Here is a 24,267-nt window from a genome sequence, read left to right as displayed (position 1 = left end):
GGAAGACAGCGTGGGGAGGCGCTGTAGGTGAACAGGGCAGGACAGAGAGTCTGTCAGGAAGACAGCGTGGGGAGGCGCTGTAGGTGAACGGGGCAGGACAGAGAGTCTGTCGGGAAGACAGCGTGGGGAGGCACTGTAGGTGAACAGGGCAGGACAGAGAGTCTGTCGGGAAGACAGCATGGGGAGGCGCTGTAGGTGAACGGGGCAGGACAGAGAGTCTGTCTAGAAGCCTGCATGTAGGCGCCATCGCGCAGCCCGAGTGAAGTGTGCCCATGAAACGGTACAGAGGCAGCAGGCTGTGCTGGCGTCTCGCTCTGACCTCTCCTCATGTTAGCTGTCGCCTGGTAGACAGCATTCCACAATTCGCGCCTTTTTCTTTTTTTCAGTTCAGGGAGCACAGACAGTGAGGAGAGTACAGACTCAGAAGAGGAAGACGGAGCAAAGCAAGACTTGTTTGAACCCAGCAGTGCCAACTCGGAGGACAGAATGGAGGTCGACTTGAATGAACGTAAGTGCCCTCTCTGCCGTCTGTGTGCTTGGGTGGGTGGGTGGGGGGGGGGGGGCGTGTTGAAAAATAGGCTCAGCTGTGACCAAGCTCTCAAGGCAGAGGCATGGTTCTCCAGGCCGGCGAAAACTGGACCATGCGAGCAGAAGGCTGAGGAAGAATGGACGTGTTCAAATTGGAGTGCTGGCAGAGAATAGTGCAAGTACCGCGGATGCCAGAACAAGCAAGTCTGTTTGTGGGAGTGCAGCCAGAATGCTCCTTAGAAGCAGGATGGCGTACTTTGGGCATGTTGTCAGGAGGAACCAGTCCCTGGAGGAGATCTCATGCTTGGTAAAGTGGAGGGCCAGTGAATAGGAGGAAGTTGGGTTGGCACACAGTAGTGATGGTAGCAACAGCTTCAGATGTGACCAGAGTTATGAGGGTGGTACAGCACCAGCTTCATTCTGTTGTCCTTGGAGTTGCTGTGAGGAGGGAGCCTATTGGGGGCTGAACTTGCCATCTCAGTCCCTCATAGTAAACTGCCCCCGCATGTTCACACAGCCTGTCCTCTTCAGGAAGGCTGCAGAGGAAGGGGCTTCATCTTAGTGCAAGTCTCCCATTCTCCCACAATTCCCTGCTGCTGCCTCCAGGAGACTCGGACACATGCCGAGGGGATCCCTCTTAGACCAGGAATCAGCAGAGACACCCCCCACCCCAGCTGGTTAGTCCTGCTCCAGAAAGATGAGTTGTTGGACCTGCAGGCTTTGGATCAGACCGGGAACTGCTTGTTGGGCCTGGTGTGGTGCTGCGGGTTAATGCGCCGAACTGCAAAGGTGGTTTGAACCGCAAAGTTGGCTAGCTCACCAGCCACTCTTTGGAAACCCTATACAGGGTCGCTGTGGGTCCGAACCAGCTTAATGGCACTTCACAACAACACAAGGGTCTTACTGGGGAAAAGCAAAAATGTTTCCTTTGTGGCAGCGTGAGAGCCGGATAAGAAAGCTTGGGAAACAAGAAAACCCGAAGATATGAAGGGGCGGGACAAGGCAGTGGTGACAGGACAGACAGTCTGGTCTTCGGGCTGGCTGGGGGAACAGTCAGCATGCTGCCACTTCCTTCACGCTCTGGCCATTGGTACCTACAACCTAGCGTGTTGGTTCAGGGTGACAGGTCCCCACCCATCTAAGTCTCTGCTCCTTGGAAAAGCTTCGTCTCTGGGTCATATCCCCCTGTGCTCATATGGCCAAGAGGTACAGGAATGTGCTGGAGGTCTGCCCCCACCTCTGGCTTTGAGGACTGGACTTGGTGGTGGCTGCTCTCGGATGTTCTGTGGGCTCTTTGCTGCAGGGATTGTGGGGGGCGGAGAGGAGCTCCCTGAGTGAGAACAGTGGTCCCCCACATGGTGCCAAGTGGCTGTGTGGCTCTAAAGGCACACACCTCAGAGCGTCACACACAGCGTGCGCACACGGTTTGCGGGCCATGAAGACAACCCTGACTGTGTATCCACTATGTGCAATGGCTCGCTAAGGATGGGTGTTTGTCCTCATGAAACAAACAGTTCTGTCACTTGGGGAGATGAAATAATTTGCTCAAAATCCCAGGAAGTTCTGCCTTTACAGTGGAACATTTCTCAGTCCTAAGTTCCTGGTATAAACCCCCAGGTCGAGCAGGTTCCCTAGCTTTCTGTCCTCGAGACCTTGAGGTTTCTGCTGCTGTGGCAAATGTCTGTGGTAGCAGAGACCAGCTGTACGTGGAGTCTAGAAGGCCTGTGGAGAGAAGATGAGTCCTGATTCAGAGATGTGAAGGGACACTTCCCCAGGACCTGCTGGGTCAGTCCAAACCTGGTGACAAGCAGTGTGTGAGGATGCTGCAGGTGGGCCACCACACAGCCACAGAGCCTGGCTGTGGTTGCAGGACCAGGAAGTCTCCTGTTGGTGGTGGTGCGTCAGGGAGCCGTGGCCATCACCTGAGGGTTTCCAGTTTATCCCTTTTACTACCATTCAGTTCCAATATACTTTCTGTTTTACAGTCATTTTAGATTCACAGAAAAATTGCCAGGCTAGAACAGAATTCCTGTGCATCCCTCACCCAACTTCCCCCAGTCAGAACAAAGAACTCTTGGACTTATGGGTAAGATGGTGGAGTAGACAGGTGCACTGAGCAGACTTTCTGCAGCAGACACAGGAGACCAAGTGAAACATACAGATGGTGACCTTGGAACCCTGAGCTTCAGAGAACGGCAAGGAGAGGTGTACTGAGTATTGGCTGGAAGAGGAAGCTGACCAGGAGCAGTAAGAGAGAAGAAAAATGGGAAGACTGTGGGCTGGCATGGCATGGCACCGCCTGGCCATCCTGAGCTTTTGCAAGCAGCTGTTGATAACAGTGGCCTTCAGACACAAGACAAGGCTGGAGTTTGGTGGCAAGCAGGGTACGGTTCTCCCATCAGATGTGACGGGGAAATTAGAACATTTCCAAATAAGTGCAAATTAAAAGAATTTGCAAAAACCAGATCGACCTTAACAAAAAATACTGAAGGGAGTTCTTTGGACAGAGAACCAACAACAGTAGACAGCAACCTGACACTAACATACATGACAATATCACCTAGAACTCAAACCCAGCTCTAGAAGTATTGAAAGTAAACAAACCTACAAGACTGAATTCTGGGACCAGAGATACCAGTTTACAACAACAAGACATAAAGTAAAAAGAGAAAACAATGTATAATGTCGTTTACAGAACTTTTTTAACCGAGTAAATTTCAAGAAAAAACTTGAGAAAAATTCAGGAAAACACTATAAGGACAAAAGACATTGAATAAATAAAAGTAAACTATAACGCTAAAAAAGAGCTGCTTTTGAATTGTGATGGAGAAGTGTACCCTGGTGGTGCTCTGGGTTAGGCATTGGACTTCTAATCAATCAATCAATCAATCAGCACTTGGAATTCACCAGCCACTCTGTAGGGGGAAGGTGAGGCCCTCTGCCTCCAGAAAGATGAGCAGCTTCAGAAACCCCTGGGCGTAGCTGTCCTGTGTGCTGTCTGGTCATCCTGGGGCGGCGAGGAGTCCACACTGTTGGGACAAGTGCGCGTGGCTTGGTATATGTAACGGCAACAGTGTTCTCAGCAGGATTGCACAAGACTGGTCCTTAGGAGCTGGAGACTAAAGACATCCCAGATGTCCCGTAGTGCTATATTTATTGTTGGTAAGCTGTTAAGCGCTGTTGAGTCCGTTCTGACTCACAACAACCCCAGAGGGTTTCCAAGGACCATCTGGTGAGTTTGAACCACTGACCTTGCAGTTTAAACCAGTCTTGGGGTCTGGTACCTGCAGCGCCACACCAGGACTCTCCATAGTGCTCTAGCCGTCTGTCATCCCTGATGTCAACCACGACTGCACTCCGCAGTACAGCCCCCCACCCCACCCCCCCAAGACCTCACAGCTGCCAGGAACCGGCTCACATGGCTACAGAGGCTGGCAAGGCCCACCCTTGCAGTTCCAACGTATGTCTGAAGGATCCTCCTCACTCACACAGTGGGGCATTGACACATTAGGTCAGGCTGCTGGTTCCAGTCATCTGAACTGCAGGTTTGGGACATGCCAACGCCCACAACCATGTGAGCCGGGTCCTGACAGCTGTGGGGTCTGTGAGAGGCTGAGGCACACTGCAGACCCTGGGACAGAGTCGTGGGTGAGATCAGGGCTGATAGTGCTAGAATGCCACCTCACAGGGACCCAGCCCCATGTTGATCCTGGTAAAAGGTGGGGGTTGCAGTTGGCGTTCAGAAGTGGGATTCGTTGCAGTATGGGGCTGTGGGAACGAAAGAACGAAGGGGCAGGGGAAGTGAAACTTGTAATTCTTAGATGGTGTAATTTTTGCAGTAACAATATAATTAACTCACATGCACGTAAAATTTTGCTAAAGATCATTTAAAAATTATTGCAGCAGTACATCAGCACTGAACTGGCCGAAGTCCAAGCCGGATTCAGAAGAGGACTTGGAACAATGGAGATCACTGCTTGCATCAGATGGATCTTGGCTGAAAGCAGAGAATACCAGAAAGATGTTTACCTGTGACGTATTGACAGCAAAGGCATTCGACTATGTGGATTGTAACAAGTTTTGGGTGGCATTGTTAAGAATGGAGCCTCCCCTCCCGAACACTTAATTGTGCTCAGGAGGAACCTGAGTCTAGACCCAGAGGCGGTAATTCTGACACAGTCCGTGGATGCTGCGCTGTTTCCGAGCAGGAGGGTGGGTCAGGGCTGTGTCCTTTCACCGTATGTATGCACTTGTATGCTGAGCAGATAATCCAAGAAGCTGGACTAGAAGAAAAACGTGTCATCACGATTGGAGGAAGGCTTATTAACAACCTGTGATATGCAGTGGACACAACCTTGCTTGCTGTCAGTGGTGAGGACTTAAAATACTGATGAAGATCAAAGAATACAACCTTCAGTGTGGATTGCATCTAAATGTAAAGAATACCAAAATCCTCACAGCTGCACCAATTAAGGAACACCAGGATCAACGGAGAAAAGGTTGAATTTGTAAAGGATTCTATTTTAATTGGATCCAAAATCCGTGTCCCTGAAAGCAGTAGTCACGAGATCAAACAATACATTATATTGGACAGATCTGCTGCAAACGCTTTTTAAAGTGTTAAAAAGTAAGTGGCCACATTGAGTAAGATGTGCCTGACGTAATCTTCGGTCTTTTGAATTACCTACTATGCATGGGAAAACTGGACAGGGACTAAAGAAGCACGGAGAAAATCGATGTCTTTGAATTACATTAGTAAAGAGTATTGGGTATATACTATAGACTGCTAAACGAGTGAACGGATCTGTTTGAAAGGACAGTCAGATGCTAATGCTCCTGCAAAATGAGGTTGGCAAAACATCGTCCCGGTACTTTGGACCTGTTATCAGGAGGCACCTTTCCCTGGAGCAGGACATCATGGTCAGTAAAGTAGAGTTGGAGAGAGAGGAAGCCCCTCAGCAAGGTGCAGTGAGTGCGAGGATGGCGCAGGACTGGGCATTCTCTTGTCCACGACGTCACCGTGGATTGGAACTGACTCGATGGCAGTGTGCGTCGGTGGTTTTGGTTTGGGTTGCATCGTTTAAATTCTTAGAAATGGGATTGCTGGATCAAAGGAAGCCTGCGATTTTGTAGCAGGCTAGTTCTCCACGTGACTGTGTCTCAGACAGGAGAGTCCCTCTCCCACAGCCCACCAGCACAGGCGGTCCCTGGCCTTTGAGTCATCGTTGCTCATCTGCGTCGGAATCCTGGTGTGATGCTATAGGGAAAGCAAACCCACCAGCCACTTATCGGAAACCCACCCTATATAGAGGGTTTCCATGAGTCGGCACTTTACAACAACAATAGTCCGTGTTGGTAAATAAATGTCTGGTATTACCTGGAATGCCTGAGAACGTTCCCATTGACATTTCTTTCCCGTCTTTAGCTCCCAGCTGGTCAGCCAACTTTGACGTCCCCATGGAGACGACCCACGGTGCTCCCTTAGACTCGGTGGGCTCTGACGTCTGGAGCACGGAAGAGCCGATGCCAACGAAGGAGACAGGCTGGGCATCCTTCTCCGAGTTCACATCTTCCCTGAGGTGAGGAAACAGGCGCCGGCTCTCTGTGAGCCTCTCCACCACCCTTCAGCTCGGTCAGTGCCTTCTACACGCCCGTCACCAGCTGTGGGGTCAACTGGACAGGGACTGCGACTCGGACAGAGTCACCTGAACAGCACAGCCCTGGGGAGTGTGTCGGACCTCGAGCAAGTAGCCATCCTGCAGACTCCTTTAGCTCCACTGGGTGCTGGGCCCGGGGCCAAGTGGAGATGGGGTTGCTGTGGGGTCAGGGCTGTGGAGATGGGGATGCTGGGGGTCAGGACTGTGGAGATGGGGGTGCTGTGGGGTCAGGACTGGAGATGGGGCCAATGTGGGGTCAGGACTGTGGAGATGGGGGCGCTGTGGGGTCAGGACTGGAGATGGGGATGCTGTGGAGTGGGGAGGCCTATGGGGTCAGGACCGTGGAGATAGGGGGAACTGTGGGGTCGGGACTGTGGAGATGTCGGAGTCTGTGGGGTCAGGACCGTGGAGATGTGGGGGTCTGTGGGGTCGGGACAGTGGAGATATGGGGGACTGTGGGGTCGGGACCATGGAGATGGGGGGACAAGTCAGGGGTCTTATGGCAGGTACCTCTGGGATTGCTGTGGTACGTCACGATGACAGCTGTGGTTTGCTCCTACCGTTTTCCTGTCATAAACCCAGTTGTGCTGTTTGTGTTGCTGTCAGTGGCCAAGTCCCTTCATGATTTTCCTGACAGGTATTGTCAGAACTTCAGAATTGTTGTTAAGTGCCTTTGAATTGATTTTGATTCATAGCGACCCTGTATAGGGTTTCCAAGTTGTGGCTGGTGGATTTGAACCACCGATCTGTCAGTTAGCAGGCCATGCTTATCCTACAGCGCCACTCTAGGATTAGCTGTGGGTTTTGTCTCATTTTGTTTCTTTGGATCTGAGAAAGCCACCTCCACCACACTGCTCAAAGACTTTAGTGCTGCCCCTGTCCAAGAAGCACTGCCTCTGAGTGACCAGCAGTGGGGACAGGAGACCGGCGCTCATCAAATAGCCGCTCCCTCCCCAGATGAAGCAGTGAGCATGGAGTAGTTGTTCACGGGGCAAAGGAAGCCTTCTGAGAATGTCTTGTCAGGTGTTCGCCGCCACCACCCGCCCCAACATGCCCTGGTCATGCATTGGGTTAAGTAGATTGTTGGTTCAAATCCTCTAGCACCTCTGTGGGTAGATGAGGCTCCTGTAAAGGTTTATAGCCTCAGAAAGCCTAAGGAACCATTGTACTGAGCACAGGGGTTTGTGGCTGTAGAAACCCCAATACAGAAACATCAAGTGTCCCCTTCTTTTTTTTGCCTTTTTGTAACTGAAGGGGAAGAGCCCTGGTTCCATAAGAACATGTCTGCTCCAGTTGCTTCCCTCTACCCCTTCTGTTATGGGAGAGGGATGTGAGAGGTAACAGAGTTACACACCCACATACCGGCCCTCCCCTCCTCTGCTCTGTGACGTGTTTGCACATGGAAAACAGCTGGCCTCAGTCAAGGAGGCCTCACGTGGGCAGAGGCTACATGACCTAGTCCCTGTGATGGATGGGAGTTGTCTGCTGTCCAGGGCCCACAGGCCTGGGGTTCTTGGTGATGGAAAGCATCCTGCAGCCATCCCTGTGTTTCTGCTAAGCCGAACACTCACCCAGCCCATATTGGTCAGCTCCAAGGTATATGCCTCTTAGCTGCTTGTGATAGGTGCTTGGGTTTTCCTCAGGAGCCTTACTTGTTTCCAGCTCTTTGTGCATGGTGGTAAGCAAGGGCAGTTTGCAGTGCTAACTTCTGAATTCTCTCTCTCCTCAAAGTACAAAAGACTCTTTCAGGAGTAATTCGCCTGTGGAAATGGAGACCAGCACCGAGCCCCTGGATCCGCTGACCCCCAGTGTGGCTGCCCTCACAGCACAGCCAGAAGGTGGGTGCCCAAAGGCCCCGAGTCAGGGAGGCAGGACTGTTGAACTGTGTGTTTCTCAAGCTTGAACTTTTGCTCCTTTTCTCCCTCTTGAAAAGTTGTCCTGTCTGCATGGCATGTGTCAAGAACCTGGCTCAGGGCTGAAGGGAGTCAGGGAAATACGATTGAGGGTTTCAGGGTGTCCACAGGGCCACTGATGAGAAGAGGCAGGCTATTCTGTATGGAACAGGAATCCTAGTTCTTAGTGTACAGATAGGGAAACAGAGGCCCAAAAGGCAGGACTGCCCACGCCTGTGTCTCCCAGATAAGAGCAGCTCCAGCCCTGGCATTTGTGTCTGGCTGCCCCCAGCCTCTGGTGCCTGGCTGTGTGCTGAGCGTGGACATGGCTCAGGCTGTGCAGTGGCTCACGATCACGTTGCCTCTCGAAGCAGATGAATGGTTGAAGGTGTCTTGCTGCTCAGCGTTCACACAGACGCCTTGTGTTGGCCCTGGACTGTTATCTGGTGCAGTAGATGACGGTGAGGGGACCAGGGATGGAATCAAGACAGTCACTAGGACTCAGCTGACCTTCTTAGTCATCCCTGAACACTTCTGAAAGATAGATTCCATTTTCCCCGTTTTGTGAATGAAAAACTGAGTTATAGATTAGGCTCTTTGGCAGAGGTGTGTGCAGCTTTTGAGGAAGTGGCAAAACTGACATTTCAGTCCAGGGAGTAGCTTCAGAGCATACGTTCCCAATCAGTGTCCCCTGTGACTCTACCAAGAAACAGTCCACAGAAAGCCCCGAGAAAGAGACGTAGAGACCAGGCCAGATGTGGAGCATGAAAGGGAAAGAACATACTGGAGTGGTACCGTGGGTACCTGTTACAGCTGCTCGTCAGGTCAGGGTTGTGTGCAGGGGACATCAGGTGTGGGTCCACTGGGCTAGAAAGACTAAGACAAGCTAGTCAAACTCTGCTGGAGGAAACCCGGCACCGGGCTTCTCTTGTGGACGTGCGCACCCAGGTGCTGGCCGGTTTCCTTCCTCCACTAGCCATGGGTGTGACCCTCGGCTGTGTGTGCTTTCCAGCGCCGGGCAGTGTGGCCATGGATGCCAGCTCTGATGGGGAGGAGGACCCCGAGAGTCCAGACAAGGTAACTGAGACAGTGATGAATGGCGGCATGAAGGAAACCCTCAGCCTCACTGTAGATGCCAAGACCGAAACTGCCGTCTTCAAAAGGTAACCGGGGGCCAGGCCCACCGCTTCAGCTGGTGGGGAGGCTGGGGGTGAGCCCACACAGTAGAGGTCTGCGGTCAGCTTTTCAACGATGACTCTTGATGAAGACATGAAGAGTTGGGGAGCCTGGAGTTTGTCTCTCTTGCTCTCGCTGTGTCTTCTTTCCCTCTTTTTGTGTTCAGAAGACTAGAATTAAACAAGGTTTCAAAAAGTTTGTGGGAAAACTCCCATCATCTTTGAATTCCCTTTTCTCGCGAACTTTCTATAAAGCCTCCTCAACAGAGCGTGGAAACGTCTGCTGGATTCAGAAGACCTGGTGGGGAGGCTGGATGGGCTTCTGAGTCTGAGAAGTCTTCAGTCCCGGAGAAAGGGGCTGAGCACTGGCCTTGAACACACCAGCAAAATGACAGCTCTCAGGAAGCAAAGGGCCTAATAGTGAGAAAGAAGTACCCTCACCACTTAACTCGGGTCAGAAGTAGGTCATAATGAAAGCTCACAACATGAAACTGAGAAAGTCAGCTGCTTCCCTGTGCTCAGTGTGCGCCCCTTCTCACACGGGCACCGTCGGGGCTGCTCCCAGGGTGTCTGAGCACAGATACACCAAACAGAATCATTGATGCAGTTTCTGTGAAAACTTCCATTGGCGCCATAAAATGTACTCTAATGTTCCGGGGAAAATACAGGTTCCCCAAGCACTTAGTAAACCAGAAAGAAAGGTGCCTGCCAGACGTTCCCACTTCTGTAGAGTCCCAGCATTAGAACCTTGTGGGTGCAGTGTCAGTGAGGGCCTCCTCCTTCTCCCCCTCCTCCTAGCACGTTCAGCACACTATTGACTTCTGCTCTCCGTGAGGAAATGACTGAGCTCTGGGACGTGGTGTGAGAAGTAGAAGTAAACGTCGGCCAGAGCAGAGCTGCTCCTGAAAATAGCTTGCAAAGGCACGGGCGGTACTGCAGAGAATTGAATTTGACTGCGCCCTCTTAGACGTTCTGATTTGATGAAGCCCTAGATACAAAACGAAGAGGCAGACTAAGAAACAGAAAACGGTTTTAGTGTCTTAATCAGTAAGCGATTGATGGATACTTCCTGTTCAAGGGTGTGCTGGAAACCAATAAGAAAAAGATAGAAAGATTAAAGCCCCCAACAGGCTAAAGATAGCAGCAAGCCATTTACAGCCCAGAGACACCCAGCAGAAAGCTCGTGAAGAGATACTGAAACCTCATTCACGTGCTACAATGTAAGTAATGGTCACAACTTGGCACTGGATGCTCTAGACAGCAGAGGGTAGATACCTCTGAGAGGTGGGCGCCTGGGGGCTTTTGGAGCCCCGCTGCATTTGCAGCGGAGGATGACCTCCTTGTGGAAAGGTGACACCTTCCACAGCTAGACCAAGAGCCCGAGATGGGTGGAGTGGAGTGTCCAATGGAGATGCAGACGAGATGGGAGGAGTGAGGTGTTGTGTGGTGCTGAGCCAGGAACGCCGTCAACCTAGAGAACCAGAGTAGTGAGTCACGTTCCTCAGGTCCTCGTCTTGGTGGGAGGGAATGGAGAATCAGGTCATCAGTCATTCAGGTTGCCATGAAGTCGCTGTCTGCTTCTAACCTGGATCCATCGGAAAGCCCCACCAAGACTCAACCTGAAACTAGGTTTATTATGAGCAGATCCAGGGCAGAACCGAGTTTCCCAGTTGATGCCACTCTGGCTGTATAAAGTGACAGCCCCAGACAGGCAAGGCCACGTCTGTGTTTCCAGCCACACGGAGAACCGTCTCCACGGCAGCGGGGGGCCTTTATGGCTGACCTGCAGTCGGATCTGTCCGTCTGGAGGCTGTTCTTGGTGCTTGCCTTTGCCGTCTTTGTGCTCCTTATGTTATCTGAGAGCCTGTTGAGAAGGCACGAGGTCCTGCTTCAGATAGCTGGGCACCCCTTGTACCTGGTGGTGGCTGCCAGCCACCAAGCAAATGGTGGGGTCTGGCCAGCTGTTTCAACTAAACACTCATTCCTTCAAACAGGTTCGTTTGACACCTTCCGAGCCTGCAGCTTTGCTAATGGGCGGTGGTGGACTTAGTGTCCCCGATCCCTCATTTATAGGAGTGTTCTGAAACTCTTGTACATTTCTCTTTCTGTTTTGCACACTTGGCTTCAGAGTGTTGAAGTCCTACCGGTATGTGCGGTGCCTGGGCTCCCCCACCCCCCGACACCCACCGCATCACACTGCCCCTGTGGTCCGCTCCCTGTGGTTCCCTCCTCTGTGGTCACTGGTCCATGTCCCTGTGCCTGTTCCCTGAGCATGCTCCACCCCAGGGCTCCAACCCCATGGCAGCCATGACTCCATGCCATCTTGCATGTGCCTGGGCCCATCCCAGCAGTGCACCCACACTTCTGACACTCTGTCCTCTCTCCTGCAGCGAAGACGGAAAACTGTCTACCTCTCAAGATGCTGCTTGTAAGTGCGTCGGGGAGGAGAGCCCTGAGATGGCGGAGCCCAAGCCCGTGCCCTCCTCGGCCCCCGGCAGTAGCCCAGAGCAGAGGTAACTAACTGCCTGCTTCCCCAGGCCCAGCCTATTGTGGTGGGGGGGAAGGGGGGGACGTGTAGAGAGGGTTGGCCCCCCCAGGTTATTCGGCACATTGTCACTGGGAGTCGGGGGCTGAGCTGACTGCTCTCGGGGTTTCCAGGTCAGTAGTCATCTAAAACCACTGCTGGGAATGGAGGGGTCTCGGGCAGGCGGGCCCTCCTGTTTTGTGAGGCTCTGAGTTTGAGAAAGCTGTTGGGCTTGTTTCCAGGATTAGCGTTCCTGTAAGGCCCCCCAGGAGCCTGCCAGTATGGGTCCTCCTCGGCCCCGGTGAGCATTGTTGACAGCTGCCCCGCTGTAGTAAGGAGCGTCAGTGTGGCCCTGCTTTCTGGGGCTGGTTTGTTTATGAAGCATTCAAATGCCACCACCTGAGCCAGGTGATGTGGGTACGACGTTTCCTTTCTGGTCACCATGAGATTAGAACAAGCCGGGGGTGAAGGACAGCTGAGGTGGGCACTGGACCTCACAGGGAGCAAGCTCCTCACATGGGGGCCTCCTCGAGTAGGCTGACTTGGCCCAGGGTTCACGTTGCTGAGTGAACACGAACACATCCTATCTGTCAGGGAAACAGTGACCCTGCAGGACAGGAGCACTGCCCCACCTGGCCCCGAGCCTGGGAATCTTCGCAGAAACGAACTCCCTTCCCTTTCTGAGGTAGGCTCCAAGTGTCCACTTTCAGTTGGCAGTCCAACACTTAGCCCACAGCAGCACCGGGTCCTTCTGTGAGCTTCAAGTGGCCCCCAGCTCCATCTGGGTACTTTCTGGCAACAGGGCAGTGAGGCCAGCAGGGGCCGCTCTCCCCCACTGGTCAGCAAGTCTGTGTGGTCATAGTTCTGCAAACCTGGCTTCGCTCGCTTGCTCGCTGACTCTCTCTCCCCCTTCCCCGCCCCTCCCCTTTTAAGGGCTGGAGCATAGTTTCACCCAAGGCTCCAGCACAGGCCACATGTCTGGTCCCAGGTTCCCGGTGTGTGGTGTTGAGGGCTCGGCTATGACAGCACCCTGGTGTCTACTGCAAAGTTGGTTTGAACCACAAGGTCGGCGGTTCAGGCTCACCAGCCACTGCCTGTGGGTTGGAATCGACTTGATGGTACTTCACAACAGCAAACCATTTACTGTGTATGGGCTGGCTGTCCCTGCCTGCAGTTGTTACCTTAGGAGTTTGTTCTCTGACAATGTGATGTGGGTTTTCCTTGGCTCGTCTCCCTGGCTGGTGGACATCTGGGTCTCCAGGCCAAGATGGGTGAGCCCATGGGAAGAGCTCAGCAGGGGGATAAAGAAGTGATCATCAACTTGGCCACCTAGACAGAAGCACAGACAGAGGGAGTCACGCTGGGAGAAGTGTGGCCAGAGGGTGGTGGGAACAGGCTCTCTGAGGTGGCGCTAGACTTGTTACCGCAGAGACCAGAGCCATGATCTAATGGGCATGTTTGTTATTTGTTCTAAAAACGAACAGTGTTGTAGGTTAAAGATAACTTGGTATGCAGCCTGTGCCCCTGACCCTCTGACTGACCCTCTGACAGTCCTGACCCTCTGTCTGACCGGCATACCCCTTGCTGTTCTTCTGACCACCTTGTCAGTGGGTGCTTGCAGACACAACTGGGGGCAGTGGTCCTTGTCCCCCAGGTCCCCCTTTCCAGAGGCTGAAAACCAAACAGGTGACATTTATTTGCATCAGCTCGTTAAATGTGGGAAAGGCAGACTAGGGGCCTAGTTATGTCTGATTCCAGAGCTCTCTTCATTCCTAGACCTGTGTGTATGGGACACACCGATGGAAGCAGAGAGTGTTGTGTGTTGCAGCTGGCGTCGTAATAATTAGCAGGTGTCTGATTAAAGCGTCCCTTCTTTCTTGAAAGTGTTCTCTTTTTAAATCTTGAATGTTGGTGCAGAAGTACGTCTGTGCTTCCCAGCTAAGGCTCCGAGCGCCCTCAATAAGTCCCCTGGTAACACTTGGTGTAGAGCCAAGGAGAATCTGACATTCGTTTGGGTGGTGATTTTGGAGGGAATGCGGGCCACCTTGTTTGATCTCTGATGTCTGTCTGTGGATATAGTCTGTTCATGTGCCCACCCTCCATGGCTTTCTCAGGCCGTCAGCTCGCGCTGCCTACAGCTTTCCTATGATTCCCTTTGTAGCAGAATCCTGTTTCTCACACGCAATGTTAGTGTATTCCAACAGGGGGCAGCAGAGAGCGGCTCTATTGACTCAGGTGAACACTTGCCTCCTGAGACCTTGGCAACACTGTTCCAGCCCAGTGTGCTTCCAGGCGGTGGTGTGGGGAGTTCCACAGCATTGCCGTGTGGCGAGTTCCACGGCATTGCCGTGTGGCGAGTTCCACGGCATTGCCGTGTGGGGAGTTCCACGGCATTGCCGTGTGGGGAGGTCCACGGCATTGCCGTGTGGCGAGTTCCACGGCATTGCCGTGTGGGGAGTTCCACGGCATTGCCGTGTGGCGAGTTCCACGGCATTGCCGTGTGGGGAGGTCCACGGCATTGCCGTGTGGCGAGGTCCACGGCATTGCCGTGTGGGGAGGTCCACGGCATTGCCGGGGAAGCTTGGTTGTGAGTCAGTTGGGTTTTCTGGAGTTGAATTCCTTCACAAGGCACTCCATTCAGTGCCTCTCAGTGCCAGGCCTGTGCTGGACATCATCGGGTAAATGGCATTAAAACACGCGTTCCCTGCCTCCAGGGAGCCAGGCGTGGCTCATCACGTGCCTCACCCCTCTGCCTTGCCCCTCAGGACTGACCAGCCAAGTATGCCCGGCGACACATCGGTCAACGGCCCCGTATGATGAGTGATGGCTGCTGCTGCTGACTGAGGCCCGCAGCCCACCACCACGAGGGCTTCCGGAGGGTTCCGAGGAGCCGGCCCAGCCAGTCACTGCTGCGCTCAGTCTGCGAGGGATCAGGACCAGCAACCTTTCTACCCAGGATTCTAAGACACTGTACAGAGAAACCATCCGGGTGCCGGGAGTGCACATTGACAAATACCAAGCTGTTTTGCGTATGTTTATATTGTATTGTTCTAAAGAACGGGGTGGCCTGTGAACTAAAACCCTGCCGCCTGTGTAATGGCAGTAGTGATGCTGTAGTTAGAATGGCTGTAAGAATAGTTTTATAAAAGTGAGTCCACAGATCTATTGTATTTGAAACATACCTATTACCTATTGGGCAGTTAGAGTGTGACCAAAGTACTAGGCAGTTTCCATACACTTCCCTCCCTTCCTCCAGGTTGACAAGGGGTCAGGATCGGAACGCCCTCCAAGTATTCATTGGGTGGTTCTAACGCAACAAAAGTGGTTTTTCAATAAGAAATCTTTGGTGTTCTTTTTATAACCAGCTTTCAATTGGTAACTGTTTTCTGTATTGTTTAAAACGGATCAAAAATGTAAGTCTATTGGTAGAGATTTAAGTATTTATTGCTACAGCTAGTTGATAAATGGATGTTCTTGTAAAGCCATATGTTCTGTTAAAGTCTTGTTTGCTTGAAATGATTTCCCCCCTGCAGGTGAAACACTAGAATATTTGGAGTGTATATGGCTTGTGGTTTGGGTGTTTTTGTTTTTGTTTTTTTTTGATCTTTCGTTTTGTTTTGTTTCTGGTAGTTCATCTGCTTTTTTGAACCCATTCACCAAAATTGACCTTGTTACCCAGCATCCCCAGCAAACATTTCAGAGCAGTCTGCGTGTGTCACAGACAGAAATCCTGTCAAGCAGGAGAGTTGGGAAAGCTCGCGCTGCGCCTGGAGTGAGAGAGTACGTCATTTGGCGGGTTAGGGTTTGAAAGTAGAACTCGGAATCCGGCACCTACGCATGTTCATTCTTTTCCTGTGTGTACCGCGTAAGGTTCCCACCGTCAATTCTAAACCAGTGTATTTTTAGGACTGGTTTGTGTATATGTATAGTGATTATGAATACTAATTCAATGTAATTTATAATTTTCTATGTCAATATACAAAGTGCAGCACAGCCTTCTCAGACAGCTGGAGCAGATGCTGTGTGCTGCCACACCATCTGGTGAGAGGGCCACCCGCCACCGCTTGCACTTTCAGATGCAAGTCAGTGTTTTCATTTCTCTACTAGAAAATGATTCACGTATTTTTACATCATTTGTTTTATTCCTGACCAGTATTTAAAAACCAAAAGGATATCCTGAAAAATGGCCAACGATTTTTTTTTTAGAAATAGCATCCCAAGCAGCGTGCCTAAACATTACATTGCATACGGAAATAATAATAAAAAAACAATCAAATTTCCAAAGCCTGATTTCTTGATTCCCTTTTCCACTGTAAACGGTGTCACGCATCCTCCATGAAGATCCCCAAGGCCAGCAGTAGCTTACTTGGCACCTGCTCGCCTCCTGAGACCCTCTTGCTGTCAGCCCCACACTGTGATCTGGGACTGCCTGGCCATGTGGCCCCAGGGCCTCTAGGGGGCAGTGCCTCGTCTCACCTGGTAGACAAGCCAAGGCCGGACTCCCAGCTGCCACTATGCCACAGTGTGGCTTTGATTGACTTTTCTGTCTCACCCAGTCTGCTGCTGGCAACCAGACACTTGGGGGATTTTCTTAGGGGTTTATATGTTTTGCCTTCTAAGAGAAACATTTCCAGGCCATGGTCAAAGGTCCCTCAGGGTTGGAGGGTGACAGCGTACCACGGGTCAGGAGCAAGGCCACTCAGTCAGTTTCCACTGAGTCCTGTGTCTCAGCCACGCTGAGCTACGTAGTCAGTAGATAAATCTGTGTCTTGTACCTCACCTGGACTTCAATAAACAGAGAGGCTGGACAGCAGGGAGAGCCACAGCCGCCTTTGCTTTCTGGCAGACCACAGTGTCCCGACCCAGCTGGGCTGTGTGCACACACGTGCAGGGCCTGAACACAGACTGGGGTCCGTGCCCGCTGCAGTCTGGTTTTCATGGGTGGGACTCTCCCCGCCGTTCACATGACACAGTCTCAACAAACTGATGTTCTGTTACAGCTGTGTGCTCTTCATGGCCCTCCCACCAACTTGAATTCAGAAATGTCCCAGTTCGTCAGCAGGGCCCCGTACCGCCTCAGCGCCAGCGCGGATACCCACAGACCACCGCAGGGGCTTACCACGCAGACCCCACGCCAGCCACTCACAACACCGTGGCCATAGCTGGGTGACACCTCTTCGCCTCAGCATTTTCAGTCAGGCGGGAAACATGATAAGACCCATTTCACAGACTTAACATGTGAGGGACAGAATAGGACCTAGAAATAGATCCACAAGTATATATATGGTCAGTTAATTATCATCCAACTTGCCAAGGGAATCAAATGGGAAACAACGTATTTTCAGCAAACGTGTATCACACGTGACCGTTCGTATGGATAGGCATAAACCTGACACCATCTACAAAAGCAAATCCAAGGTGGGGCGCAGATCTAAATGCAAGGGCTTGAACAAGTGCTGCCAGAACACCTGTCTTTCACAACGAATGAGCAGAGGTTTCTAAGGCCACAAAGCACAAACCATAAAAGAAATTGGGATTTCCGTCAAAAGTGTAGGCTCTTCACTATTAAGATAAGCAGGCAGGCGTGGACGGCCAGGAACACAGTAATCTTGAGTTGTGTATCCTGACAATGGGAAGAAAGCCATGAAAAACGAGATGAAAAGAAGCCACTTACAAATGGACAAGAGGCCTGAATCACAAATGGACAAGAGGCCTGAATCAACATTCACAAAGGCAATGTGAGGCCAAGGTCATTACCAAAACAGGTAACCCTTTTGTGTGTGGGGGCGTTTTTTTAATTGCCTTTGAAGCCATTCCAACTCACAGTAACCCTAAAGGTCAGAGTAGAACTGCCCCATCGGGATTCCAAGTCATCTTTAAGGAAACAGACTCTTCCGGGGAGCAGCTGGTAGGAAGAACCCTCTGATGGTTCAGTTAGCAGCCATGAATGCTTAACCACTGTGCAACCAGGGCCCCTTCCGACAGCATTGTCTTGTTCAGTCGAGTCAGTGAGGACTCATAGAGTTTCCAAGGGGCGGATGGGGACTTTGAACCCTCACCCTTATGGTTCAAATTGACCTTGAAGGCCAGCGTATTAGCTTGCGGTGCCACACAAGGGCATCCTTAAAGGAATACAAATTAAAAGTACAAGAAGATGCCACTTCGCCTTTTTGACTTGGCTAAAATTGAAAAGGTGGCTATGTTGGACATTGATGAGAACCTGGAGCACCTAACGTGTCCAGTTTGGAAAATTTTGTTTGTTTTTTAATGAGTTACACACACCCCTGTGATCCAGTGATTCTCCTCCTGGGTGCTTACCCGGGAGAATGAAAGTACATGCCCATAAAAGGCATTTACTACCGCTTCCTAACATGTCAAGCAACTGGAAAACGAGTAAGCAGACCAGAAAGATGTTTACCTCTGCTTTATTAACTATGCAGTAGCTTTTGGCTGTGGATCATGACATGGTGAAGAATGGGTATGCGTGAGGAACCTGTACATAGACCAAGAGGCAGTCGTTCAAACAGAACAAGGGAACATTAAATGGTTTACAATTTGGAAAGGTGGATAACAGGGCTGTATTTTTTTAACCATACTTAGTCCGTGTGCTGAGCACATAATCCCAAGAAGCTGGATGACATGAAGAAAAACATGGCATCAGGATTGGACGAAGACTCATTAACAACCTGTGATATGTTAATGATAACAATTTTGCTTGCTGAAAGTGAAGAAGGCTTAAAATACTTAACAGATGAAGATCAAAGACCACAACTTTTAGTATGAGTTGCACCTCAATGTAAAGAAAACAAAATTTCTCACAAATGGACTAATAACATCGTGATAAGCAGAAGAAGTTGTCGTAATCGTCATTTTGCGTGGATCCGCAATCAACACTCATGGAAGTAGCAATCAAGAAATAAAGTGTAAGGAATTAAGTGCATCTGACCCAAGCCCTGGTATTTTTAATTACCTCGTATGCAAGTGAAAGTTGGACGATGAAAATTGAAGGCTAGAAGAATGCATTTGAGTTACAGTGTTGGAGGAGAATATTGAAAAGTACTGTGGACTGTCAGAAGAAGTATATCCAAAATGCTCTTTAGAAGCCAGAGTGGCCAGACTTCATCTCTCATACTTCAGACATGTTATCAGGAGGGACTGATCCCTGGAGAAGAACTTCATGCTTGGTCAAGCGGTTGGTTGGTCATGTGCCGTGGAGTCAGTTCCGACTCCTAGCGACCCTGTACAGGGTTTCCGAGTCTGTGAATCTTTACAGGAGCAGAAAGCCTCATCTGTCTCCCGCGCAATAGCTGGTAGTTTCAAACTGCTTATCTTGCGGTTCGCAGCCCGATTCATAACCACTACGCTACCAAAGCTCTTTGGTCAAGTGGAGGGTCAGCAAAAAGGAAGACCCCCCAATGAGATGAATTGGCACAGTGGCTGCAGTAATGGGGTAGTCATACAATTATGAGGAGAGTGCAGGATCTGGCAGTGTTTTGTTCTGTTTTGCATAGGGTCACTATGAAGTCACAACCAACTTGACGGCACCTAACAAGAATTAGCATGTGATGAGTACAATTGGGCAATAAACAGAAAAATCTCCAGAACGTGAAAGAAGCAAGGCACACACGTGCATACTGCCTTTATGTGAAACTCTGGACCCAGCCAAGCTGCACCGCTGCGGTAGAAATCCAGTCGTTCCCTCCTGGAGAGAAAGTGGGAGCCATTGTCGGGCTGGGAGGGAACTCTCTGCGCGATGGAAATCACATCTCATTTGTGATGGTGGTTTTATGGGTGTAGACATCTGTCAAAACTCATCAAACTACAAACTCATTCGCTTTATTGTATGTAAATCACACCTTCATTGTTAAAGGATCACTAAGATAAGGGGCTCTGGGCTGGGAACCAACCTCAAGGCCAACAGTTCGAAACTATCAGCCGCTCCACAGGAGAAAGATGAGGCGTTCCGCTCACGGAAAGATTTACAGCCTCAGAAACCCTGTACAGGGTCGCTATGGGTCGGAACCGACTCAACGGCACTTAACAACAACAAAGATAAGAAGGCCCTGTGTGGTGCTATAGGATAAGCACTGGACTTTTAACCACAGACTTCAAACCCACCAGCCACTCCTCAGAAACCCTGTTCAAGGTCACTATGAGTCGGAACTGATGAAGCAAAAGCTAAAAGTGAAACATTGTTAGGACATAATCTGGACACCACACACTTGCTTAACCTTGGTGGGTTGGACTAAGAACTGAGCATGTGTGGTTTGGAGTCATGTGTGGTGCTGTGGGTTAATGCGCCAGACTGTAAAGCTGTTTGAACTGCAAAAAAGCTCACCAGCTGCTCCTTGGAAACCCTATATAGGGTCGCTATGGGTTGGAACCAATTCAACAGCACTTAACAACAACAACAACAACGTGTGGTTTAGAGGACTGTGGTGGTTCCACAGGAAAAGCACTGACCTGTCAACCACAAGGTCAGCAGTTCGAGCCCACCAGCTGCTGTGTGGGAGAAAGATGAGGCTTTCTCATCCTGCAAATATTTTTTAAAACCTTGGAAACCCTATATAGGGTCACTATGAGTCAAAACTGACTCCACAGCACTTAATAATGCATGATTTCGTATTCTCTGGAATCCAGCCCGAATTTGCCTACCTCTGAGAGTATACGTTTTGAATACCCTCTGCCCATACAGGAATCTGTCCTGTGCAGGCTGGGGTCAGCCTTGGTCCAGGCTGTTTGGGATGGGGATGGGCTGGAGAAAGTAGAGGACTTAAAATACTTACAAATGAAGATCAAAGTCTACAGCCTTCAGTATGGATTGCACCTCGGTGTAAAGAACACAAATCCTCACCTCTGAACCCATAATAGCATCATGATAAATGGAGAACAGATTGACGAGGTCAAAGACTTCATTTGGCTTGGATCCACAGTCAACACTCATGCAAAGAGCAGTCAAGAAATCAAATGACACGTTGCATTGGTCAAGTCTGCAGCAAAAGACCTCTTAAAGTGTTAAGAGCAAAGAGATCGATCAGGTTGAGGACTACGGTGCACCAGACCCAAGCCATGGTGTTTTCAGTTTCCTCATGTACATGTGAATGTTGGATGGTGGAGAAGGAGACCATAGAACTGATGCATTTGAATTCTGACATTGAAGAACTATCTACCACAAACTGCCAGAACAAACCAGTGTCTTGTAATAAGTGTACTCAGAGTGCTCCTTAGAAGCCAGGATGTCAAGACTTCATCTCTCACGCTTCCGACACATTAGCAGGATGGGCCAGCCCCTGGAGAAGGACGTCATGCTTGGTAAAATGGCGGATCTGCACAAAAGAAGACCACCCCCATCAGATGGCTTCACACAGTGACAGTGACGGTGACTGTGGACTGAAGCGTAGCCACAGTTGTGAGGATGGCGCGGGACCGGGCAGTGATTCGTTCACAGGGTCAACATGAGTAGGAGCTGACTTAATGGAACATTTAATAGACTATCAAATAAAAAAACACGCTCTCATCAAGTTGATTTCGACTGAGTAACCCAACAGGGTGGCGTTGAACTGCCCCATAGGGCCTATGAGACTGTGACTCCTATGGGAGCAGACAGCCACCTCTTTCATCTGTAGAACGGCAGGTGGGTTGGAACTACTGACCTTGCAGTTAGCAGGTAATGCTTAGCCCACTGCACCACCAGGGTCCTACAGTTTGGTGTCATGGATAATCGTGTAAGCAACCACAGCACAGTACAAACATGTATGTGCACTGGGGAATGAAAACCCAGTGTGGCTCACATCACTGAGGTAATCCATTTACTAGGGTGACCCTAACCCAACCCACACTTAGTAAGTTGGTTTCAATTCATCGTGGCCCTTTATAAAGTTTTTCAAGGAGCAGCTGGTGGGCCTGAACCGCCGACCTTGGGATGCAAAGCAACCTTGCAGTCCAGTACATTAACCCACCGTATCTCTATGACATTCCTTTAATTGGTCCACCACAACTCCATCAGCTAATGTGTCTCAGTCATAAAAAGGAATCTCGCTTTGAGCAACTAGAAAAAGAAACAGTGAGTTACAGAGACTAAAGGAGGAAATGAGATGTTCATTTCACAGATGCAGAAAAATAATTTAATCAAATTCAACACCCAATCACATAGTAACAATCTTAGCCAATTAAAGTGGAAAGGAGTTTACTAATTTGGTAAAGTGTATCTATACTATACAAATCCCACAGCAAACATCAAGTGTAATATGATTTAATAAAACGTTGCCCCCATCTGGGATTCGGGGGTGGGTCTTCTGTTGTAGCTTAATTTCAGTGTTATGTGGGTGCCTTCAGGTACACCAAGGCTAGGGGGAAAATAATAAAAATAGTAAAGGATGCAAAAAATTATTTGCACAAGACATGATTTTGCTTGTAGAACACCGAAAGAAATCTAAAGAGAATGGATTGGAATTAAGTAAATTTAGCAAAGTGGATAAAAAGTCAATATAAGAAACCAATTCTATTTTTATAATCTAACCACACAACTCTGGACAGTGTAATTTAAAAACAATTCCATTTGCAAGAGCATCAAAACAACAAAATAGAATTTAATGAAACACATAACTATAAAACATTGTTGGGAGAAATAAGACCTCAATAAATGGAAGGATATATTCATGGTTTGGAAGACTCCATGTTATAAACATAGCAGTCCTTCCTCTGGAATCTATTCTTATGTAGGCTCAATGCAGTCTTAGTCAAAATCTAACCCTTTTATTTCCACCCTGAGAATTGCCACACTGATTTTGAAATTTCTGTGGATATGCAAAATAGGAAGATGGTCTTGACCACCTTGAACAAAGCAGGAAGTGTTATGGATTCAATTGTGCCTTCTGATAAAATACATGTTGGAATCCTAACTCCGGTACCTATGAAGACGAGACGGTTACCATCCTTGGAGCATTGTGCCTGTGCTAATTCTAAGATGCATTTATTCATTCTGAAAGTTCATAGTATATTCTGTATTCTTCACCAGCACCGTAATTCAGAGACATCAGTTCTTCGGTCTTCCTTCTTGTCCGGCTTGCTTTCCGCATGCACACGACGCAATTATAAAGATTGTGGCTTGGGTCATTTTCCTGGAGAAGGACATCATGCTTGGGAAAGTAGAGAGTCAGTGCAAAAGAGGCAGACCCTCAGTAAGATGGGCTGACAGTGGCTGCCACACTGGGCTCAATCTTAACAACAATTGTGAGGATGGCCCAGGACCAGGAAGTGTTTCATTCTGTTGTCATGTTGAGTCCAAAACAACTGGGAGAAAAAAAAAAAAGTGACTGGATGGCATCTGATCCTGCTTGGAAATAGGGGTTCCTTTGTTGTGTTAATTAGACCATGCCTGAGGAGGGTGAGCGCTAATATCAGCACTTATGAGTAATAAAATAAAGAGCAAATTAGACACTGAGGGAAGAAAGACGCTACGCCAGGACCTTCTCCAATCCAAGGGGTCAAGGAGTGCCCAGGCTACTGACGGGAAGGAGTTGACATGGACAAGGCCCTGATTTGGACTTCTAGCTGCCTGACCTGTGAGAAAATACATTTCTGTTCTTTAAAGTTCCCCATTTGTGTTGTTTGTGTTACAGTAACCCTAGGTAACAATGAAAGGAGGAGTTAGAGAACCCGGACTCCAGCTGCATTATCAACCTACAGAAACTGGTGAGGGCTCAAGGGTAGTGGAAAACCGCCCAGAAACAGTTAGACATGTTCCAACCACCTGGTTTATAAGGAAAGTGGCACTTCAGTGTGGTCTTATCTCTGTGTGGATAGCCAACCGACCAACCATATTTACTTAAAAATGAGTTCTGAGCTCATAACTGCCAACATAAATAAAAATAAATTTCAAATAGATCATCAAGCTAAATGTCAATGCTTACAAAATAAGACGTAGGAAGAAAACATTTTCATGACGTTCCAGTAGGCAATGATTTCAACCCAGGACTCAGAAAATATCATGAAGGAAACAGTAGTTCAACATTTCAATATTCAAAACTTCTTTTCACTAAAAGACACCATGAACGGGAAAAAAGCAAGCCACAGACTTGGAGAAAATAATTCTGATACATCCAATAAAAAACGTACACTTATCAAGTACAAATAACATCTACAAAATGTTTAAGACACAAAACGAATTATTAGAATTGGTCAGATAATTACACAGACACTTCAAGAAAGAAATCCATGTGACCATAAAATATGTTAGAACAGTCTTAACTTCATGAGGTTTCTGGGAAATAGCTACCTCTTTGACAAAGGCCTCATATACAGCAATCAGACATAATGAACAATCACAGATACGAATGTCAGAATACTCAAATGGTGGGTGAGCACATTTTAAAAGTGCTCAAACTTAATAAATCATCAGGGAAGGAAATGTGAATTTACACCCTCTATTAATCTGTATGGAGTCCTGGGGTGACACTATAGGATAAGCACTGGACCACAAGGTTGGTTTG

The 24,267-nt window shown here is 49.3% G+C and overlaps 1 protein-coding gene across 5 annotated transcripts in view; it reads left to right on the top strand.

Annotated features, from left to right (window-relative positions):
* PPP6R3 (protein phosphatase 6, regulatory subunit 3) overlaps positions 1-14,593 on the top strand; it is a 62,494-nt gene extending 47,901 nt beyond the window's left edge. For 4 of the 5 annotated variants that reach the window (XM_006860832.1, XM_006860831.1, XM_006860830.1 and 1 more), the window contains 6 exons: positions 387-508; positions 5,954-6,107; positions 7,917-8,023; positions 9,090-9,240; positions 11,643-11,765; positions 14,542-14,593. In XM_006860832.1, the coding sequence (XP_006860894.1) occupies positions 387-508; positions 5,954-6,107; positions 7,917-8,023; positions 9,090-9,240; positions 11,643-11,765; positions 14,542-14,593 (709 nt within the window). Of the gene's footprint in view, positions 1-386; positions 509-5,953; positions 6,108-7,916; positions 8,024-9,089; positions 9,241-11,380; positions 11,399-11,642; positions 11,766-14,541 lie in introns of all 5 variants that reach the window. The other variant, XM_006860829.1, reaches the window with a different exon arrangement.
* The last annotated feature ends 9,674 nt before the right edge of the window (positions 14,594-24,267 follow it).

The sequence above is a fragment of the Chrysochloris asiatica genome, unplaced genomic scaffold (genome assembly GCF_000296735.1).
Source record: "Chrysochloris asiatica unplaced genomic scaffold, ChrAsi1.0 scaffold00040, whole genome shotgun sequence".
NCBI lineage: Eukaryota > Metazoa > Chordata > Mammalia > Afrosoricida > Chrysochloridae > Chrysochloris > Chrysochloris asiatica.
Note: the sequence above shows the minus strand (reverse complement) of the source record. Positions and strands in the feature narration are given on the sequence as shown.